The 20231-nt window shown below is 54.9% G+C and overlaps 1 protein-coding gene across 3 annotated transcripts in view; it reads left to right on the top strand.

The window, feature by feature from the left end:
* The first annotated feature begins 786 nt into the window (after window positions 1-786).
* The window catches only part of RANGAP1 (Ran GTPase activating protein 1), a 31742-nt gene continuing 12297 nt past the window's right edge, over window positions 787-20231 (top strand). The window contains exons 1-6 of one of the 3 annotated variants that reach the window (XM_059187088.1): window positions 787-1035; window positions 4165-4314; window positions 9204-9331; window positions 12809-12868; window positions 15443-15622; window positions 19057-19191. In XM_059187088.1, the coding sequence (XP_059043071.1) occupies window positions 4203-4314; window positions 9204-9331; window positions 12809-12868; window positions 15443-15622; window positions 19057-19191 (615 nt within the window). In that variant the 5' untranslated portion in view covers window positions 787-1035; window positions 4165-4202. Of the gene's footprint in view, window positions 1036-3357; window positions 3379-3416; window positions 3584-4164; window positions 4315-9203; window positions 9332-12808; window positions 12869-15442; window positions 15623-19056; window positions 19192-20231 lie in introns of those variants that run through there. The other 2 variants (XM_059187089.1, XM_059187087.1) reach the window with 2 other exon arrangements.

Genomic DNA, 20231 nt, shown 5'->3' with positions numbered 1-20231 from the left:
ATGTTACTAATGTTAACGGGCACCATTTAGTTAAGATGGTGTCCCAGGGGGCGCCTGGGCGGTTCAGTGGGTTAAAGCCTCTGCCTTCGGCTCAGGTCATGATCCCAGGGTTCTGGGATCAAGCCCCGCATTAGGCTCTCTGCTCAGCGGGGAGTCTGTTTCCTCCTCTCTCTCTCTGCCTGCCTCTCTGCCTGCTTGTGATCTCTGTCAAATAAATAAATAAAATCTTAAAAAAAAAAAATAAAAGATGGTGTCCCAGGTTCTCTAACATAGGATAGCCATTTCCCCTTTTTAATTATCAAACAACTTGCGGCTATTTATGTGAAACCCTTCGAATGGCCTTTCAATTTCATGGGATTAAAAAGATGAGGCTTTCCTTTGAGGAAACGGATGCGTATTTCTTGCTGAACAGATCCAACAGCTCGCCTTCGGGACTACTAGTCTTTTGTCTATAAAGATAGGTGAGCGTGAACCTTTCCGGAAAGGCTGAGTCGCCTGGACCGCAAGGCTTGACGGGAATTGTAGTCTCTCTGGGCGCCCGAGGTTACACGCCGCCCTGTGGCCTCCTGGAGAAAGAGCCAGAAGCCGAAAAGGGAGGGCGCAGAGGGAGAGGGCGGTGGCGCGCTGGGACGCGGTGCATCACGGGACTGGTAGTTCGTAGGCGCACTCCTGCCGCGGACACCGCCCCCCGCGCAGGAAAACTCGACTACCATACCCGATAGGCCACGCGCGCGGGGGGAGGGGAAACCCGGCCGGGGCCTCGAACAAATCAAATCGAAGGAAAGAAACTGCCGGCTTTCAAAATCCTCCTCCTCCGCCATCATCCGCCGCCGTGCGGGGAGCAGGTGGTGTCGGAGACGGGAGTGGCGAGAACTGCCGAGAGAGCTGACGGAAGAGTGGGCCGGGTATCGGGACCCGTGGGCTCGGAGGCAGCGACCCCGACCTGACCTGACCCGGACCCTAAATCATTTCCCGCCCCCGCCGGGCGGACGCGCGCGCTCAGGTCGTCCCACGCGACGGCGCCGCCTGTTTACGGTAAGGGTCGGGGTCCCTTTCCTTTTCCCGTCACCTGCCTCGGATGGGGGCGGGGGGGCGGCGCGTCCTTGCATCTGGGCGAGGAAGGTGTGGCGCTTCCGTGCGCCTTCTGGGTGTCTTCGCGGCCTTATCCCCTCCGCTTCCACGGCCAAGCGCGGAGGGGCTGAGAGAGGGGGTGCTGGGGGGGGGGGCACAGGCCCTTTTCCCAGATCGGGGAACTGAGGCTTGGAGAGGGCGTCTGGCGCAGTTGCCAGCAGTGGCGCCTCTTGTTGGCGTCGGTGACAACTGGGGGCGGTGCGCGTCCTCCGGGGATCCCGGATGGGGCTCCCGCGCCTCCCGCCTGTCATTTGAGGCCCGCACACGCGCGTCGCTCCCCTTTCGCCGCCTCTCCGTAGCCCCACGCCCGCGGAGGGCCTGGGCTGGCGCCGTAGCCCCTGAGATCGCCCTGAGTCACTGCCGACGCTTCGCAGAAACGGTAGATGTGCACCCGAGAAAATCTGCGACTTTCGTGCCCGAAAAGGAGAGGACCGTTTGTGTATTTACTGATCCTTTGCAGACCTAGGGCGAATCAAGCACCTCTCTGTGCTTCGTTTTGGCAGTCTTCAAAGTGCATGTTGTGTCCGTATGGGACTGAGGAACAGGCCCTTTTCTAGCTGAGAAGTTCTGTGTTCCAGTAGGAGCATACCTGGGAGCCCCACCACCATTTCTCTTGCCTCAAATTGGCCTACCCAGAACTGCACGTGATGGCGGGGTTTCAGACTCATGTTTATTTAGTGTCATCTCTTCGTTTTTGGATCACCTTCCAGATGCCAGGCCTTAGGTTGCATTTAAGTGATCCTGTCAAAACGTCTGTCAGTGCCTGCTTTTCTCTGTTAAAAACCCACCAGTGGCTCTCCTTTTCACTCAGAGTAAAAGCCACAATTTTTAAATGGCCTTTGTGACTCTGGCCTCTTGCTCATTCTCTCTTCTCATTTCTTGCTTTATTTCTCCTTCCCTCTCTGCCTTCCAACATCACCCGCCTCCTTGCAGTTCCTCTAATCTCCTCTCTTCCCCCCAACCAAGAGCCTTTGCTTCTGCTATTTGGTTTGCAGGAATGCTCTTCCTTCAGATACCTGCCTGGCCCAGACCTTGATATCCTTCAAGTCTTTGTTTCTTTCCTAATAATATCTTCTTTGGCCATTCTGATTTGTTTTTTAAGTAGGCTCTATGCCCATTGTGGAGCCCAACATGGGGCTTGAACTCATGACCCTGAGATCAAGACCTGAACTGAGGTCAATAGTCGGTCGCTTAACCAACTGAGCCACCAGGCACTCCTCTAACCAATCTGTTTTAAATTGCAACCCCCAGAAAACTCCTTTCCGTCTTCTCTATTTGTTTTTCTTCTTATCATTGTTTTAAGATACTACGTATCTTGTGGAGAACACATGTTCTAAGGGGTGCATGGCTGGCTCAGTTGTTAGAGCTTGGGACTCTTGATCTTGGTGTTGTGGGTTTAGACCTTACATTGGGCATAGCGATTACTTAAAAAATAAAATTTTAAGAGGTGCCTGCATGGCTCAGTCATTGGGTGTCTGCCTTCGGCTTAGGTCATGATTCCAGAGTCCTGGGATGGGCCTGCTCAGTGGGAAGCCTGCTTCTCCCTCTCTCACTCCCCCTGCTTGTGTTCCCTCTCGTTGGGTCTGTCAAATAAATGAATAAAATCTTTAAAATAAGTAAATATCCCCCTCTCTCTGCCTGCCTCTCTGCTTACTTGTGATCTTTCTCTCTGTCAAATAAATAAATAAATAAAATCTTTAAAAAGAGAGAAAGAACACTTATTTTAAGAAGGCACTCTTTTTTTCATTCACTGCTGTGCTCCGGTATCTGGAACAAGTATAGAACATAGTAGTACACAATAAATGTTTGTTGAATATATGAAAAGACGCCTCGTTACCCAGAAGAATAATTCATGCTTCCTGGTAAAGATAGACAAACCAGGGTGATCCGGGTTAAGTTAAAGAGAAGGAGGTGGGAAGCTGGCTGTCGGAAGCCCAGAGGACGCCTGGGGGGAATGAGAGGATTGGGGGCCGTCACAGTCGTATCTTAAGGATGAATAGATTGGGAAAGAACATGTTCTGGATAAGAAGAAGTCTCTATGGGTCAAGTTGTGTCCCCCATATCCATCTTCCTTGGTGTACCCTGATTACCTGCCTTTTCCTCTTTAGGAAAATGGAATGGTCCTTTCTGCCAGTGTGCTGAGTTCTGCCAGGCTGGAAGCTCCTTTCTTTAGGAACTCTGCCCTTGATCTATTGTGATGGTGGCTGTTGTGATGTAGAAACCTCTGGTCTCCTAGGAACCCCTGAGGTTTGGCTGCCATGGGTTGCCCAGTCTCCTGGCCAAGGTTGAAACTGGCTGTGCAGTGGGCTGACCCCTGTGCCCCACGCCCAGAGACATGCCAGCGTGGGTGGTGGGGCATTTCCTGGGATGGATGACCTGGATCCCATAGCCATCTTAGTTCTGTTTGAGGAAGGGGACCCTCAAACAGAGAGTAGCCAAGATGATCAGGCAGGTGTGTGCTTGGGGCTCTTTGCTGCTATTGGTCAGGGACTCAACTGCCATTCACAAGGGACCCAGAAAACGGGCAACTCACATGGCTCTGCTTGGTGTCCCAGCTGGGGCCTTTGGGCAGGGGAGGAGTTAAAGTAAGGTAGTGACTTTCCAGAGGCTAAAATGTGATTTTACTACATTCTTGCCACTTTCTCCACCTTTCCAGAATTGTTCTTTCCCTAATGCTATTTTCATTTCTCCCAATAGTTTAGCTGTTGGAATCTTCATAGTGGGGGAAGGGGGTTCAAAACCCTGTTCTGCCCTGTCCTTCTCAGCTGGGGGGCCCCAGGAGACTCTCTATCTCTCTCTTTTTTTCATATATATTTTACTTATTTATTTATTAGAGAGAGAGAGACACACACATACACAGTAAGAGAGGGAACACAAGCTGGGGGTGGGGTGCAGAGGGAGAAGCAGGCTTTCCGCCAAGCGGGGAACTCGATATGGGGCTTGATCCCAGGAACCAGAGCTGAAGGCAGACACTTGACGGAGCCACCAGGGCGCCCTGACTCCTCTCTTTTAGTGAAACTTTGTCCTGCTCAGTTTGCAGATTTCCAGGGGAGCCCAGCAACGTGGCCAGCATGGCCTCTGAAGACATTGCCAAGCTAGCAGAGACACTTGCCAAAACCCAGGTGGCCGGGGGACAGCTGAGCTTCAAGGGCAAGAGCCTCAAACTCAACACTGCAGAAGATGGTGAGTCCACGCATGGGCTGGCCCAGGGGAGGAAAGGGAGTGTGCTAACGACTACTTACTCTACTTGTGCTCAGGCTTATTTAGCTACATTATCACATTGTTTGTTCTAGTAGCTCTGTGAGATATCGCTTGGCCTATCTAACAGTGAGGCTCAGAGATGATGTGTCCACAAGCACGTACAGGCTTCCTTGCTGGTCGTCGTGTTTTTGGAGGCCATCCTCGCTGGTGACAGCTTAGGTTGGCAAGTGGGAAAGGATAGTAAACGATGAGGGGCCAGGACAGCCTCAGGATATCGCCCCTGATGTCTTCAGACCTTTACCACCATGGTCCCCGGGCTGGGAGTACTGGTTGCCCTCCCCAGAGGTAGGGCCCTCTTAGAGGTCTGGTCCAGGTACCTGAATGCCCTTGGGAGAGGGATGGATGTTTTTGTCTGTGTAGAGGAATGAGGACTGGAGGGAATTAGGAACAAGAACACAGGCCCTGCCTTTTCATCCCTAGCCAGAGCCTGGCTAACACTCCTCAACCCGGAATCCGCTGGCGTTTGGAAGTGAAGGCGCCTATGTCAGTACCTGCGAGGCCTCTTGAGGTTCGAGTCCAACCAGGGAAACTGGTCTGGGCTTGCCTGGTTGTCAGGGAGTGTAGGCAGGCTTGTTGCCCTGCACTGGCTCGGAAGCCACTTGAGTCCTTGGGTTGGTGGGAGTGTGGCCATGCACATTCTTTTTTTTTTTTTTTTTTTTTTTTTTAAAGATTTTATTTATTTATTTGAGAGAGAGACAGTGAGAGAGAGCATGAGCGAGGAGAAGGTCAGAGGGAGAAGCATACTCCCCGTGGAGCTGGGAGCCCGATGCGGGACTCGATCCCGGGACTCCGGGATCATGACCTGAGCCGAAAGCAGTTGTCCAACCAACTGAGCCACCCAGGCGTCCCGGCCATGCACATTCTTAATATCTCTAGAAGGCCTTAAAATTTATAGAGCTCCCCCGAGCTCTTGTCACTTTTGATCATGCACCATCCTTGGGGGAGGGAGGTGGAAATGTTACCATTTTATAAAGAAGGAAAAACAATTAGGAAGACCTAACTTGCCCAAGGTCATACAGCTGGTACATAGCAGAGCCAGGATTTTAACAGAGGTCTAGCTGAATTTCTGTTCCTGTGTTTCTCAGTGGACATTCAGCTCAGTTCAGGAAACACGAATTTGCTATGAAATGCCACTCGGTGAATGCCGAGTCGGCAGGCTCAAGTGCCATGCAGATGGAATCTCGTTTTATTTTCCTAAACGTCCTTGAGGTGAGTTTCATCCCCAGTTTGTAGGTTGGAAAATGAAAGCCCAGGGAAGTGAGAGATAGGACTTGCCTAAGGGCTCAGGTAGAAGCGGTGGAGCTGGGATTTGAGCTCAAGCCTGTCTAGCCTTAAAATCCGGGCAGATCACCACTTCACCGGCGCGGGCTGGACCTGCCGCCTCCATTTTGTAGGTCACCAGGGATGCCCAGCTACAGTCCCAGCCTCTGAGGAGCTTCTGCCCGGGAGTAGGGAGGGACGGGCTCAGAGAGCTGCCGTGGTGCGGCCGAGGGTTGAAGGCTATTCTGAGTGACGTGAACAGAAAGCTGTGGGAAGCTCGGCGAGGGAGAGGGCTCATGTCTGGTTTCAGAGGGCCCTGGAAGTCTCCGTGGATGAGGTTGGGTGTGGACTGTTAAGAGGGGAAAGGGCACTAGAGGCCGGAGAACCACGGGAGTGTGGCACGGGAGCTGAGACACACAGGGTGGGCTTGGGACAGAAGAAATCAGGATGCCAGAGGGAGTCCAGTGCAGAGGCCCTTGGATACTGTGTGCGGGAGCCCGGCGGCTGAGTCCTGGTTCCAGAAAGGGCCTCCGTCTTGGCTGTGAGTGAGCCGGCCCAGTCAGGAGAGGGCACAGGCCTGTGTGAGGAAGCCGCGAAACTGATGATGAGAACAAGGCTCTTTTCTCTCCCCAGTAAGTCATTTAAGGACCAAAGAAAGGTCTTTCTGCTTCTCCTTGGCTACGTGGTGAACACCTGGAACCTGTCACTGTGTGAGGCTGTGGAGGCTGAGAGCAGGCTCTGCCGCCCGGCCTCCTGACCGCTGGTCTGGACAGCGCAGCCCTGGCCGCTGTTTGAGTCCCACACCTGGGCACGTGGGGGGCTCATCATGAAGCGTCCGCCTTCGGCTCAGGTCATGATCCTGGGGTCTTGGGATCGAGCCCCACATCAGGCTTCCTGCTTGGTGGGGAGCCTGCTTCTCTCTCTTGCACTCCTCCTGTTTGTGTTCCCTCTCTCGCTGTCTCTCTTTTTCTGTCAAATAAGGAAAAAAAAAAAAGAACCCCATTTGTATTGAAAACAAGTGAGAGAGGCCAGCCAGTGGTGACCTCCGCCTTCCCGTCCCTTCTCGTCCCGTGTTGATGCTTTTTCTTCCAGATCGAGTTGTACCTGTCACTCTCCCCAGGGCTGAACCCTCCATGCTAGCATTACTCGTACAGTAGAAGTCTTCCCTCTGGGCCCTGGCATCTCTGTTGCCTGGCGCTTCAGGACTGCCCAGACGTCCCCGTGAGCAGCTGTCCCCCCTCCTTGTTTGGCTGGCTGGTCTCCGGCTGTTGGGGGGGCTCCGTTTGAGAGCAAGTGGTCCGAGGGGCTGAGACATGATTTCAGCCCTCGTGCCAGCTACAGAGGACACCTGAGCACCTGGGGACCCGGCGCAGGGGAGGGATTGAGGGGGTGCGGTTGGGGGGAGCGCTGCATAAAGTCCATGGTTGTGTGCCAAAGCAAGGATTTGGAGAGGAGCACATGGGTAGAGTTTCAGAAGACCAGTCTGAAACGTAGTTCTACCCTTTTCCTGAATTTCTGGGCAGAGATGCTTCATTCCTTTAAACCTCAGCTTCCCCTTCTAGAAAGTGGGAGGCTCATACCTGTCCAGCCTTCTGGTTGTGAAATGAGAAAAGGAAAATGAGTGCTGGTCACCATCTTCTGGCTGTGTAACCTCAGTAGGCGTGTACGTGCTCTCTGTGTCTCCACGTGCTCTCTGTGTCTCCGCGTACTCCGTTGTGAAATAGACGGAGCAGTGACTAGACGGTGTGGGGGAGGAGGCTGAGCATTCCTCTCTGCGGGGCACGGCAGTGAGTGGAGGCAAAGTGCCTGCTTTCATGAGCTGGAGCTCATGGCCCAGTGAGGAGGGGCTTATGAACCCAGTCTCCATGTAATGATAAGTCATCACTCCGGAGAGTGTAAAATGGTAGCAGGCAGTGTCTGCGGGGAGACCAGGGCTGTGAAACCTGCCAAGCAGGATCTGACCTGCCTGGGATGTATAGCAGCGCTTCCTGGGGAGGTGCTGCTGGCTGCTGGCGGCCTCAGCCTGGGGAGGGAGGCGTGTGCGCAGGCCCCACCGGGACAGCTTGTCTGCGAGCTCCTTACAGGTTGCAAATCACCACCTTTCTGAAACCCTCTCTGTGGCCTTTGTCACCTAAAGGGTCAAGTCCAACTTTTCTCTCCTGTGCACATCTCCATCTCTTCCCCACCACCTTACCCCACTCTGTCTTGTGCCAGCCAGGCTAGATGGGTTTTGTCTCATGCATCTTGTGTGTTCTCGTTTAGGTTTTAAAATTAATACGTGCTCATTATAGAATATAGAAAGATTGAAAGAAGGCAAAAAACCCTTACCTTCATTATCTCACACCCCAGGATACAACTACTTTTAATTTTGGTGCGTTTTTTTCCTAGTTTTTTTCCTAGCTTTTTTTTCCTAGCTTTTTTCTAACCATAGCTGAGTTCCTTCTTTTTTTTCTCTCTTTCTTTCTTTCACAATTTGGATCATAATTAGAGATACTTTTTTTTTTTTTTTTTTTTAAGGTTTTGTTCGTGTGTTTGACAGACAGCATGAGAGGGAACATAAGCAGGGGGAGTGGGAGAGGGAGAAGCAGGCTCACTGCTGCGCAGGGAGCCAGATGCGGGGCTCGATCCCAGTACCCCGGGATTATGACCTGAGCTGAAGACAGATGCCCAACAACTGTGCCACCCAGGCGCCCCAATTAAAGATACTTTAAAAGCTGCTTTATAACCTGATGTTAAGAATAAATTGAGCAGTTCATGAAAAAGCACAGACACAGCCATAATTGCAGCATCTAGAGATAAAACTGTTTTAACATTGGGTTTCTATCCTTTTAGAGCTTGTGGGATGTGTGTGTGTGCGCGTGCACGTGTATGTGCATGTGTAAGGTAGAATATATAGCATTTTATTTTTTTATTTTTATTTATGTTTTTTAATAGGTATAACATTTTGAAAGTGTGATCAGACCAAACACCCATGGAAAACTTCATTTCTCACTTGACACTGTGACATGAATATTTTCCAAGTCGGGCAAACACCTGTGGCACCATTCATAATGACGTCAGTAAAACTGTGTAATTTACTCTGGTGAATTAACCTTTTCATCATAACAAAAACGATACAGTAGTGAACGCCCCACACATGAATCATCTAACACTGAGAGCCTTTCTGTTACTGTACCTGCTGGAGTCTCACCTGGATGCTGTTTCCCTGCTTGGCCTCGTGCACTCCCTGTGCAGGAAGGCTCTGCCCACGCCACCATAGGGTGCCCCAAGCCCCTTCTTCGGCCCATGCAGCCAGCTTCTTTCCTCCTTTGGCTTCCAAGCCTTCCACCCCAGCCTGTTTGAGTACTCCGTACAGAGGAATTTTCTTTTTAGTCACGTCCCCTGCTGGACCGCGAGCCTGCCTGGTTCTCCTTTGTAAGCCAGGACCCGGCACACGGCAGGCCTATTACTGCTGTTGGAATTGTGAGTGAAGAGGTCGTGGCCGGAGTCTGTTCTGCCTCAGTTGTTCGTGAATCCCAAAATCTCAGTTTCTGTTCTTTGGTCCTTCACAGCCAAAGACGTGATTAAAGAGATTGAAGACTTTGATGGTTTAGAGGCTCTGCGCCTGGAGGGCAACACGGTGGGCGTGGAGGCGGCCAGGGTCATCGCCAAGGCCTTGGAGAAGAAGTCAGAGTTGAAGGTGAGGTCCGCATGGTGAGCAGGCCCAGAATGGTTGGGGCCAAGCTTCCACTCACGCCACCACAGCCCCTGCCTATGTCCAGACCCTCCTAGGTCCTGCCTTGTTGGTGGTCACTATAAACAGCACTCCTTGCTCTGGCCTTCCCAGAGCACAGTCCTGGCCAGGGGCCCTCTCCCTGTGTGATGCGTCCATTCGGATCCCCCGGTGACAAACAGGAGCGTCAGAGGTTCCTCGGGGAACACGCGTGAAAGATGAATGGGGAGAAGCAGAACCGGACAGGGCGAGCCTGCAGCTAGCACTGCAGATTTGGCATCTGTGAGGAGGGAAGGGCCCAGATTTGGGCCGCCAGTGCCTTGGACAATGGGGCCTTTCTGGCAAGCACTGAGTTTTCCTAGCCGGGAGCTCCAGAGCAAACTGCCTATAGAAGAGTCACGTGTTGGGCCGCAGTGGCCAGGCCTCCGCTCAGTGGCTGGGGCTGGGGTGGTTGGGAAGGTGCTGTGCTCCTCATGCTCAACGGCGGGTTCTTTCTTAAAGGTTAGACCCAAGTGGTGCTCCCCTTTGGCCGGCACAGGGATCCTTCTGTTCCATTCCTAAAGGGGGTCCCACTAAACAGCAGTCCCTCGAGATGCTCAGTGAGAAGAGTTGGGGTTTCAGGTGTTTCAAATGTCATGGGGGAGTCCCTGTGTGCTCTCCGCTCCCGGGAACCCCGGCGTGCAGAGTTATGGGCGGGGGATCCCCTTTTCTGGCTGCAGATGGTGCTCAGTGCACGCAGGACACGTGTCCTCAGTCCTTGGGGCACCCCAGATGAGAAAGACTGGGTATGTTTGTAAGTAAGTCAGGGGAACGGAGGCTCGGGGGAGCTGAGTAAACAGCCCAAGATCCTCGTACTGGTCAGTAAGCCGCGTGGCACACTCCGGAGTCTGCTGCTCTTTCCTGGCCCCGCTGCAGCGGCTGAAGGGAAGGGGTGCAGGGCGAGGGTATGTGGCGTGGATCTGCCCAGTGCGGCCCTGGAGCTGGCTCGTGCGGCGGCCCTTACCATTCGTTTTCTCAGAAGGATCATGGTCCTAGCTTAGTAGCTAGGGCAGTGGTGCGTCTTCTCTTCTGCCCACGGCCTGTCGTTTCCCTGAGCAGACACGGGGACATCTTCCTAGGAATAAAGACCCTCCGCACTGGCCAGTGAAGGGCAGGAACGGAGGAGATGTGGCTCTGGGCTGGAGCTGGCGTTTGTCATCGGAGGGTCTGGGTTCAAGCCCCGGTACCGCCACCTTGTGTTCTGTGGCCTTGCACCAAGTTCCGCTCTGAGTCTGGGCTCCTTGATGAAGCCATTTTCTTCCCTGTGAGGTTGCTGTGGTGAGCAAATGCAGGCTTGTGACACATGCATTTTGTGTCACCTCGTGCAGGCCCAGGGCCTTGAGTCACCCTGCCCCCGCTGGGTCAGGGCCGGGGCAGGTGGGAGCTACCCTTGACCCCAGTAATGCTCGCCAGGGTGCTGGGGCACGAGAAGATGCTCTGTCTCCTGTTGGAACACAGGCGCAAGCTAGGTCTTGACGGATGAGAGAGGTGAGGTCCACAGCCACACGGGTCAGGAGGGGCTGGGACTGGGCCCAGATGACAGCCCAGCCTCATCGCTCTGCAGTAACCACTCTCATTTAGAGACTGTTGGGGCCAAATGCTGTATTGCAGAGATGGGATCCTGGGGGTCCAAGATGGGGAGTGGGGAGTGGCAGGCCTGGAGTCAGGTTAAGTCAGAATTGGAACCTCATCCTTGTGCCCCCAAGCCCCATGCAGACTGTTGGCCCATCAGAGCCGGGTTGGGGAAGCTTCTGGGTGAGAGGCCAGTTGTTCGGGGTTCCAGTGCTCAGGCTCTGGCTGCCTGTCCTGGCCCTGAGCACCTGCATGCTGGTGTATCTGACTGAGCAGACCCATGTAGACTGTCCCCTAAGTCTCCATGTGTGTTGGTGATTTGCTTTACTGGAGGCCTCGAGAATTCTACAGAAATCGGTTTGCCTGGTACTTAAGGTTGGATTTAGTTTATACATTCCAAGGACCGGATTTTCAGGGGAAAGTTGCTTTCTCTGGCTTCCATCATTCCGAGATTCCCAGGAGAGGCTGGAGTTGCCACAATTGGAGGGTAGGGCTGGGTACTTAGAGACCAAATTCCGCTGACCTGCGTCATCTCACAGTCTAGCCATAGGGCCACCACCTTTGTGGCCTTACCCAATACTTTCTTTAAATCAGCTCACTTTGATGTAATTCAAAAGCAAACCTGATCCCTTCTGTAAATGGAAGATGGTATTCTTTACCATAAAAGTAACAAAGTAGCATTATTAAATTCTTGTCACCTAAAGGTTGTCACCTAAACCTTATGGGCATGAGGCCTGCTCACGCTTTGTTCAAAACGCAGACAAGGGGCGCCTGCGTGGCTCAGTTGTTGAGCATCTGCCTTTGGCTCAGGTCATGATCCCAGGGTCCTGGGATCGAGCTCTGCCTAGGTTTTCTTGCTTGTTGGGGAGCCTACTTTACCCCCGCCACTCCCCCTGCTTGTGTTCCCTCTCTGGCTGTCTCTCTCTGTCAAATAAATAAAATCTTTAAAACAAAACAAAACAAAGAAACAAAAAAAGGCACTCGAGCCAGAAGTGGAGAGGTAGGCAAGATCCACCAGCCCCAAAGCAAGACCGCCCTCTGGAGGTAATCAGGAGGGCTGGAAAGAGTCTTGGGGGGCTCCTAGCTGGCTCAGGCAGTAGAGCAGGAGACTTTTTTTTTTTTTTTTTTAAGACTTTACTTATTTTTTGACAGGCAGAGATCACAAGTAGGCATAGGCAGGCAGAGAGAGAGGGGAGGAGGAAGCAGGCTCCCTGCTAAGCAGAGAGCCCGATGTGGGGCTCCATCCCAGGACCTCCACATCATGACCCGAGCCAAAGGCAGAGGCTTTAACCCTCTGAGCCACCCAGGTGCCCCGAGCAGGAGACTCTTGATCTCAGGATCATGAGTGTGAACCCCATGTTGGGCAGAGAGATTACTTTAAAAAAGCCTTGAAAAACGAGTAACTTCCTCGCTGCTGGTTCCTTGTATTGTTTGCTTACCACTTCTGCGACTCAAATCCTGTCCCGTGTTGCTTGGGCCCAGTGTATGGGAAACTGGTTTTAGAAACGGAGTCTGGCATATTGGCCCTGGCCCTGCCCCTGGCCTGCTTGGGGCCTGGGGCCAGTCTCTTCCTTCTCAGCCTGGTTTCCCTCCTGGAAAATGAGAGGGTTGGGCAGATCAGGGTTTTCCCCACACTTCTGTTGAGCCCTGTGTGGCCTTTGGGGCCTCCAGGTGCCCCCAGCTTCAGCCAGAGCTGGACCAGCCTTTTGCTGAGGAAACCCAGCTTCAGAAGTATTGTCAGGCTCAGCAGCCCGTGGCCGCATGGGTGCGGCGTCGCCTGCAGGCCACCTCTGCGAGCCTCCACTGACTCCTCTCTTCCTTCTCCTTCCAAAGCGATGCCACTGGAGCGACATGTTCACTGGGAGGCTGCGGTCCGAGATCCCGCCAGCTCTGGTAGGTGCACTGGGCCGCCATTCCCCTCCTCTGGGCACCGTGACCCCTTTGGTACCTCCCAGGTCTGTTTTCACACCTTGTTCACACCGTGGGGGACTGAGACGCTGAATGGAAGCCTGGCAAGTGCAGCGTCTGCCCGTGTCCTGACAGACAGGTGGATGTCCAGGCCGTGACAGAGCCAGAGGTTAGGGGCCAGTCCTCTGGGGACGCGAGGCCCAGTCACAGGCAGTGCAGCAGAGCCCCGGGGTCCTGGGGTTCATTCCCGAGCTTTGTGGCTTGACTCCACTGTGACTCTCACTCCCTCCACTCTTCTGTCTCTTACCTTTGCACTGCTCGTTCCTTCGCTTCTCACAGCGGGTGGCTTCCATCCACTCTGCTTTCCATTTCCCCATTCCTGGGACTCAGCTTGGCTTGGGTCCGGTTCCCAGCCTGGGGTTGGGTGGGTGGGTCAGGAGGGGGCGTCACTGAGCAGATTGTGGCTGGCCTGGGGCTCAAGGAGAGAGGCAGGTGATAGATAGCCTTTCAGTAACACGGGGCCCAGCCTTCAGGGTGAGGTTCTTGGCCAATTATTGGTATGAATGTCTGTTACTAGGTCTCTCACCCTGGTTGTGCTGGGCCTGCCTTCTTAGACCTCCATGCCTCTAGCCAGCACTGTGGTTCCCGAGGTGCCCAGGGACTCCCTTCGTTTCTAAATCACCTTAGCCTGGGGGCACCTGGCTGATTCCAACGGTAGAGCAAATGGCTCCATCTTCAGGTCAAGTTCAAGCCCCACCTTGGACATAGAGCTTCCATTTGAATGACTGAATGAGTAATGTATTAATAAGCTAATAGTTAGTATAATGATGATGATGATGATGATGATGATGATGATGCACCTCAGTCCAGTGAACAATTAAGGGTCATTCAGGGAGTGATACGTGCCCTAAATGGGGACCCCAGAGGGAGGGCTCCTCTGTTGGGGGATTGAGGAAGCCCTTTGGGAGCCGGTTCCATTAGTTACCGGCCTCAAAGGGTGACCAAGAACAGGTGAGGGGAGGATTTGGGGGTTTATAAGAAGGATTTAAATTTAGAAGAGGGGGTGAAGAAGATGCACTTGGGAGACAGGAACTGTGGGCCCCACACGCATCGTTTTACCTGATTTTTAACATTTAAATTTTTCCATCTTTGAGAGAGGGTGTTTTTTTTGTTTGTTTGTTTTTGTTTTAAGATTTTATTTGACAGAGAGATAAGGAGGGAACACAAGCAGGGGGAATGAGAGAGGGAGAAGCAGGCTCCCTGCAGAGCAGGGATCCCGATGCGGGGCTCGATCCCAGGACCCTGGGATCATGACCTGAACTGAAGGCAGATGCTTGGCGACTGAGCCATCCAGGTGCCCCTGAGGGAGGTATTCTTACCTCCGTATTACCGATGACCAGAGTGAATCTTAGAAAGGGGGAAAGAGAATTTGGGGTCAGGGAAGGGCCGGAGCCGCAGGGAAGGTAGGGCAAACAGAGAGGCTTCCGCAGCTCTGGCAGCTGGAGGGCAGGCGGCCAGTGGGGCCAGGTGACAGGGGCTGGGCTTTCTGTGCACAGGGGCGGCCAGAGAATGGCCCTCCGTTGCTAAGGCCGTAGTGGAGAGGGTACTGGAAAGTACCCCTGCTTTCTTGTTTGTGGCTGAGGCAGGAAGAGTGTCTCTGCTCCCTGACTCTGTCCACTGGGAATCCTGTGTAGGATGCACGCCCAGGGCCACCTGTCCTCACCTGTCTCTCGTGGGGAACTGTAGGTATCCCCCGCCCAGCAGGTTGCCAGGAGAGCATAGCATCCTGCCATGTTGGTCTTGGGCTGCGGCTTGGAGATAAGCACCCATCTGCGCACTCACCACCAGGAACCCTGGGGGCATCAACGGGGCCTGTCTCCTTGCTGCACGTGCCCTGAAGTGCAGGCCTCCTTCCCTCTGTGGGACCTAGAACCGACCTGAGGCTGTTTCCTCTCTTCTGTCCCCCACAACCCTGGCCAGCCAGCTCCCTCCTCTGCTGCCTGGATCACTGCCTCCCACTCCTGGGCGGGCTCTCGGCCTCCAGTCTGCCCTCAGGTTTGGGGGATGTGTCTTCGGTAGCCCTCCCCCCCACATCAAAGCCCTCAGAGCTCTCAGGCTCAGGTTCACCGTCCTTGGCCTGACATCCAGGACTCTAGCCTCATGTGGTTCCTCTCTTCCTTCCAGCATCAGCCTCTTGGGGAGGCCACTGCTTGTCTCCAGACACGCAGTGGGCTGCCTCACGCTTATGTCTCTCTGTTCACGTTTGCACCGTTGGCTGGAATCTCATGCCCGGTTGACTGACTCTCATTCAGCCTGAGCTCAAGCGCCGCCTCTGCTAGGAAGTGTTCTCTGACCACCTCCCTGCATACCAGACCCCACGCCCCACCTGAACTGGGAGCCTTCTTCAGAGTTTCTGGTCCCGGGTGTAACATAGGGACAGTCTGTACTGAAATGGTCTGTGTCTCTGCCTGGGTGCCCGCTGAGGGCAGGGGGGACGGGGCATAGAAGCTTCCTCCGGGAGGTGTCCATGAAACTGAGCCGAACCTTCTCTGTGTCCAGACCTCACTAGGAGAGGGACTCATCACCGCCGGGGCGCAGCTGGTGGAGCTGGACCTGAGCGACAACGCCTTCGGGCCTGATGGGGTGCGAGGCTTTGAGGCCCTGCTCAAGAGCTCCGCCTGCTTCACCCTCCACGAGCTCAAGCTCAACAACTGTGGCATGGGCATCGGCGGCGGCAAGGTGGGTGCGGCGGGCCCTCCGCCACGTCCCCTCCCTCCCTCCCTGCCTGCCTGCTCCCCTGCTGCGTTGGAACAGGAAGTAAGTGCCTGTGGCCGCCATCTGGGAGGGCCGGCCTGGTGCTTTTCTCTCCAGAGGAGCAAGGCCTCAAAGGCAGCAGTCTGTGGCCAGTGGGGAGAGGAGGTGGAGGCTTGGAGGGTGGGGTTGCCTAGCAACCATCCCCAGTTCTCACGTTGTCTTGGCAACACGGAGGCAATGTCTGCTGGCTCTGCAGAGCGCCGGGCTGGGGCATCCCAGACCTGCTGTGCCCTCGGAACGGCGTGCAGAGCCATGTGAGGCCCGGCATGTATGTGGGGGAGAGAGCCCAGGAAGAGAAACCGCTTAGGCCTGGGCACAGCTCAGGACTGGGCCTTGCCCGAGGTGCCTCCCCCACCCTGCCAGCCGGTCAGCTGGTCTGTGTGGAAAGGTGTCTCTTCTCTTCCCAGAGCCTGCACTGAGGGAGCCCAGCCTAGCTGATTCTCTTTTGTCGTTCATTCTGGCTGCTTTAGGCCCAGACGCTAGAAAGGCCAGTTCCCATCCTCCGTATCTGCACTCAGCATTCTGCTCGTTCTGACCAAAAGGAGAAAAAGGCTGGGACACGGGGACCTACAGCGACTGGGAACGTCTTCTCTCTGAAGATGGCTTAAATACATTACCCTGATTCTCCCACCCCCACCAAGAAGGGGGTGATGCTATTCCTATTTTTCTACCTGAGTGGATTTGGGGTTAGAAATCTTGGGTCAAGTCCCCAGATGGCGTCGCTGGGGTGGGACTGAGGGATTTAAACCTGCTTTCGTGCCCGTTAGAGCAGCAAGAGGAGCCGGTGTTGTGCTCCTGGTGCCCCAGCCTGAGGAGCCAGAGCGGCCTCCCCTGCAAGCGGCGCCTGCTGCCTCTTGCCCCACGGGAGGGAAGGCCGGCTCAATCAGCCCCACGCCCCCCACCCCCGTCTAATTGGGCAATAAGCTGTGCACGTGTGTGAAGACGTTAAAATGTTGGCATCAGCACAGAAAATAGGTCCAGCCCACCCTAGAGCAGGGTGTGCTGAGGGAGCTGGAGACACGCCTGGGAAGTGCCCCAGCTTTGCCATCGGCTCTCCTCTGCCTCGTGGCCAGCCACGGGACCTGAGGCTCCTAGAGCTGCCTAGGAGTGTGGCATGGCGCGGGGACAAAGACTGAACCTTGTGGCCAGGGGAGCCTCCCTGGCAGCCCAGCTCCACTCTGAGTTTTTTTTGTTTGTTTGTTTGTTTGTTTTTTATTTTTTATTTATTTATTTTTTTAAAGATTTTATTTATTTATCAGTGAGAGAGAGGGGGAGAGAGCGAGCACAGGCAGACAGAATGGCAGGCAGAGGCAGAGGGAGAAGCAGGCTCCCTACTGAGCAAGGAGCCTGATGTGGGACTCGATCCCAGGATGCTGGGATCATGACCTGAGCCGAAGGCAGCTGCTTAACCAACTGAGCCACCCAGGCGTCCCTGTTTTTTGTTTTTTTAAAGATTTTATTTATCTATTTGACAGGGATCGCAAGTAGGCAGAGAGGCAGGCAGAGAGAGAGAGGAGGAGGCAGGCTCCCCGCTGAGAGCCTGATGCAGGGCTTGATCCCAGGACCCTGAGATCCTGACCTGAGCCGAAGGCAGAGGCTTTAACCCACTGAGCCACCCAGGCGCCCCATGTGTTTGTTTGTTTTTTTATTTAAAGATTTTATTTATTTATCTGACAAAGAACACAAGTAGGGAGAGCAGCTGGGAGAGGGAGAGGGAGAAGCAGGCTCTCCGCTGAGCAGGGAGCCCAATGCGGGGCTCCATCCTGGGACCCTGGGAGGATGACCAGAGCCGAAGGCAGATGCTTCACTGACTGAGACACGCAGGTGCCCCCCACTCTGGTATTTTTTTTTTTTTTAAAGATTTTATTTATTTGACAGATAGAGATCACAAGTAGACAGAGAGGCAGGCAGAGAGAGAGAGAGAGAGAAGCAGGCTCCCTGCTGAGCAGAGAGGCTGATGCGGGACTCGATCCCAGGACCCTGAGATCATGACCTGAGCTGAAGGCAGCGGCTTAACCCACTGAGCCACCCAGGCACCCCCCCCACTCTGGTATTTGACTTGTACTTGTCTTTACTGCCCATACTCTGATTCAGTGAGACCCTCTTGTCGCATCTTGTGGGTGCTGGCCTTGCTGACCTGTGCCTCCTGTGAGCTGCTAGCGCCAAGGTCTCCCGGTCCCGCGGAAGCTAGTCCCTCCCGCTGGAATGTGTTCACTGTGGCCTGTGTGCCACATACACGGAACGGCAGGGGCCCGAAGGACTCACTGGGAGTGAGATGTATCCCTGTGCTGGGAGCTCTTCAGACCCAGAGTCTCCCGGTTGGACTCTAGTAGGTGCTGTGGCCTTACCATGGTGGTCTCAGAAGGAACCAGGGAGAATGGGATCCCCTGGGGCCGCTGGTTCCTGCCTCCTCAGAGATTTCTTAGGAGGCTGGTTACAGCAGAAGTCCAGTCTTGAGCCTGTGCACAGCCCACCGGGAGTCGGGCTGGTGGTCACTCTTCTGGCCCTCCCTGCCCCCAGAGACGGGGAGCTGTGCAGTCAGGCCGATGCAGCCGTCAGTTGGGGCTCCCCTGCGCATTTGCCGTGGGACCTCGGCCAGCACAGTTACCTCTCTGAGCCTTGGCTTTCTTTCTAATAGAGTCAAGCCAATACCACCTGCTTCCTAGGCTCAGTTTGTGGTTGAAATGAGAAGGTGTGAAAGTACCTTTGTCGAGAGTGTGGGCCCTCTAGGAGGCGCGCTCCGAACGTTGCCTCTCTCCTGTACTTCTCGTGACTGCCCCGTTTTATTTACCGTGGTCTCTGGGTTCCCAGCAACCAGCCAGCAGTTTGCTCTGTGGGTATCACCAGGTACTCGCTATCTCCTGACACCTCCCAAGCCACGTGTCTGAGGTGCGAGACAGAGCCATGGTCTCGGCCAGCTCCCCCTAGGCACTGGGCGATGTGGAAGACGTGCCAGAAGATTGGGGCTCTGGTCCACAGTCTTCCACTAGTTTAACAACCACAGGAATGTCCCTGCCCCTCTCGGAGCCTGCAGTTCTTCGGCTGGAAAGTGGGAATCACCACCGTCCTCCCCACAGAGGGCTTCTGGCTGTACAGGAGCTGGCTTGCGGTTGGCCTCTCCGTGTTGGTTTCTCCCTTCCTTCCGGGTGTGTGTCCCCACCTCTCACCCAAGGCTAGATCCCACAGGGTGGTGGGACAGACACACGGAGCCGGCTGTAGGGTGCTGAGCACAGGCGCGGAATGACATGGTGCCTGTGAGCTGTTCTTTGTCCCCGGGTCTGCCACCAGTAGGTGGCACAGGATGTTGAAAAACAGGGCTTCCTGCCTCAGGGTTGGGCCTCTTGTCTTCCCCCCACCAGATCCTAGCGGCGGCTCTGACTGAGTGTCACCGGAAATCCAGTGCCCAAGGCAAGCCGCTGGGCCTGAAGGTCTTCGTGGCTGGCAGAAACCGTCTGGAGAACGATGGAGCCACTGCCTTGGCGGAAGCTTTCGGGGTGAGTGGCTCCAGCACACCTGGCCCCGCCATGCCCCGAGACAGGCTGAGTTTTGCAGGGTGACAAAGCTGGTAGACATCCAGCTCTGGAGTCGAGCTGGGAGGCCTAGGGTGAGTTGCTTCCCCGTCTGCACCTGCTGGCTCCTGCAGCGGGGCCGAATTCCTGTGCTCCGTCCTCCACTGCTGGTGCATTGGTGGCGGCTCCCTGGAGTAGTGTTTGAGAAGGCTGTGGGGTTGCTCTGATCAGTGGGTGAGGTCTGCTGGGCTCAGAAGTGGCAGCGGGGTGCCCGAGCGGTGAGTGGGATGACAGCCTGGCACGGCGCTCGCCTGGGCTCGTGGAGGGTCCGTGTCTCTGGCCTCCACTGGGTGGGGCACAGAGATGCTTTGAGAGGGGGAGGCGGGGAGCAGTGGCTCAGGTGCCCTCTCCCCTCTGCCTCCCCTCCCTTCACCCTTCACGGCTGCCCCGGTGCCCTGCCCCCCCACCCCAGGACACTGTTGAGACCCTGACCTTGAGCTCTGTGAGAAGGCCATGCCTGCCCCAAGGCGGTGGGAACTTGGGAGTCTTTCTTTTCTCTTAATTTAAACGTTTTCTTTGGCAAACAGTATCCTAGGCAGCATTCATCACACTCAGGCCAGAGCGGCATTCCCCACTGTCTCCCTGCCGGAGCTCATCTCGGGCAGAGAGGGAGCATGGCAGCGGAAGGTGCCCTGGGTCTTACTGGACCCCTGGCTGCAGGGAGCTCCTGCTGCCGCCAGAGCTGGGGAGCCCGGTTGCCATCCTTGCGAACTCTGTGCCGTTAAAGGTTACACCTTCTCTGCACCATCCCCTGCCCCCCGCCCGGTTGCTGTCCCTGGTGGGCTGGGAAGCAGGCTGGGAAGATGGTGTGCTGTGTGAGTGCGAGCCGCCGGCAGACGTCCTCCCGTGCCCTTAGAGCGGGGCTCTTCGCACAGGGTCCCTGGGCTGTCTCTAGTCTGTGGGTAGAATTCAGGGAGTCTTTGAATGTGGCTGGGGGAAGATTGCATGGTTGACAACCACTAAAG

The sequence above is a fragment of the Mustela lutreola genome, chromosome 8 (assembly GCF_030435805.1).
Source record: "Mustela lutreola isolate mMusLut2 chromosome 8, mMusLut2.pri, whole genome shotgun sequence".
In the NCBI taxonomy this organism is placed as follows: Eukaryota; Metazoa; Chordata; class Mammalia; order Carnivora; family Mustelidae; genus Mustela; species Mustela lutreola.
Note: the sequence above shows the minus strand (reverse complement) of the source record. Positions and strands in the feature narration are given on the sequence as shown.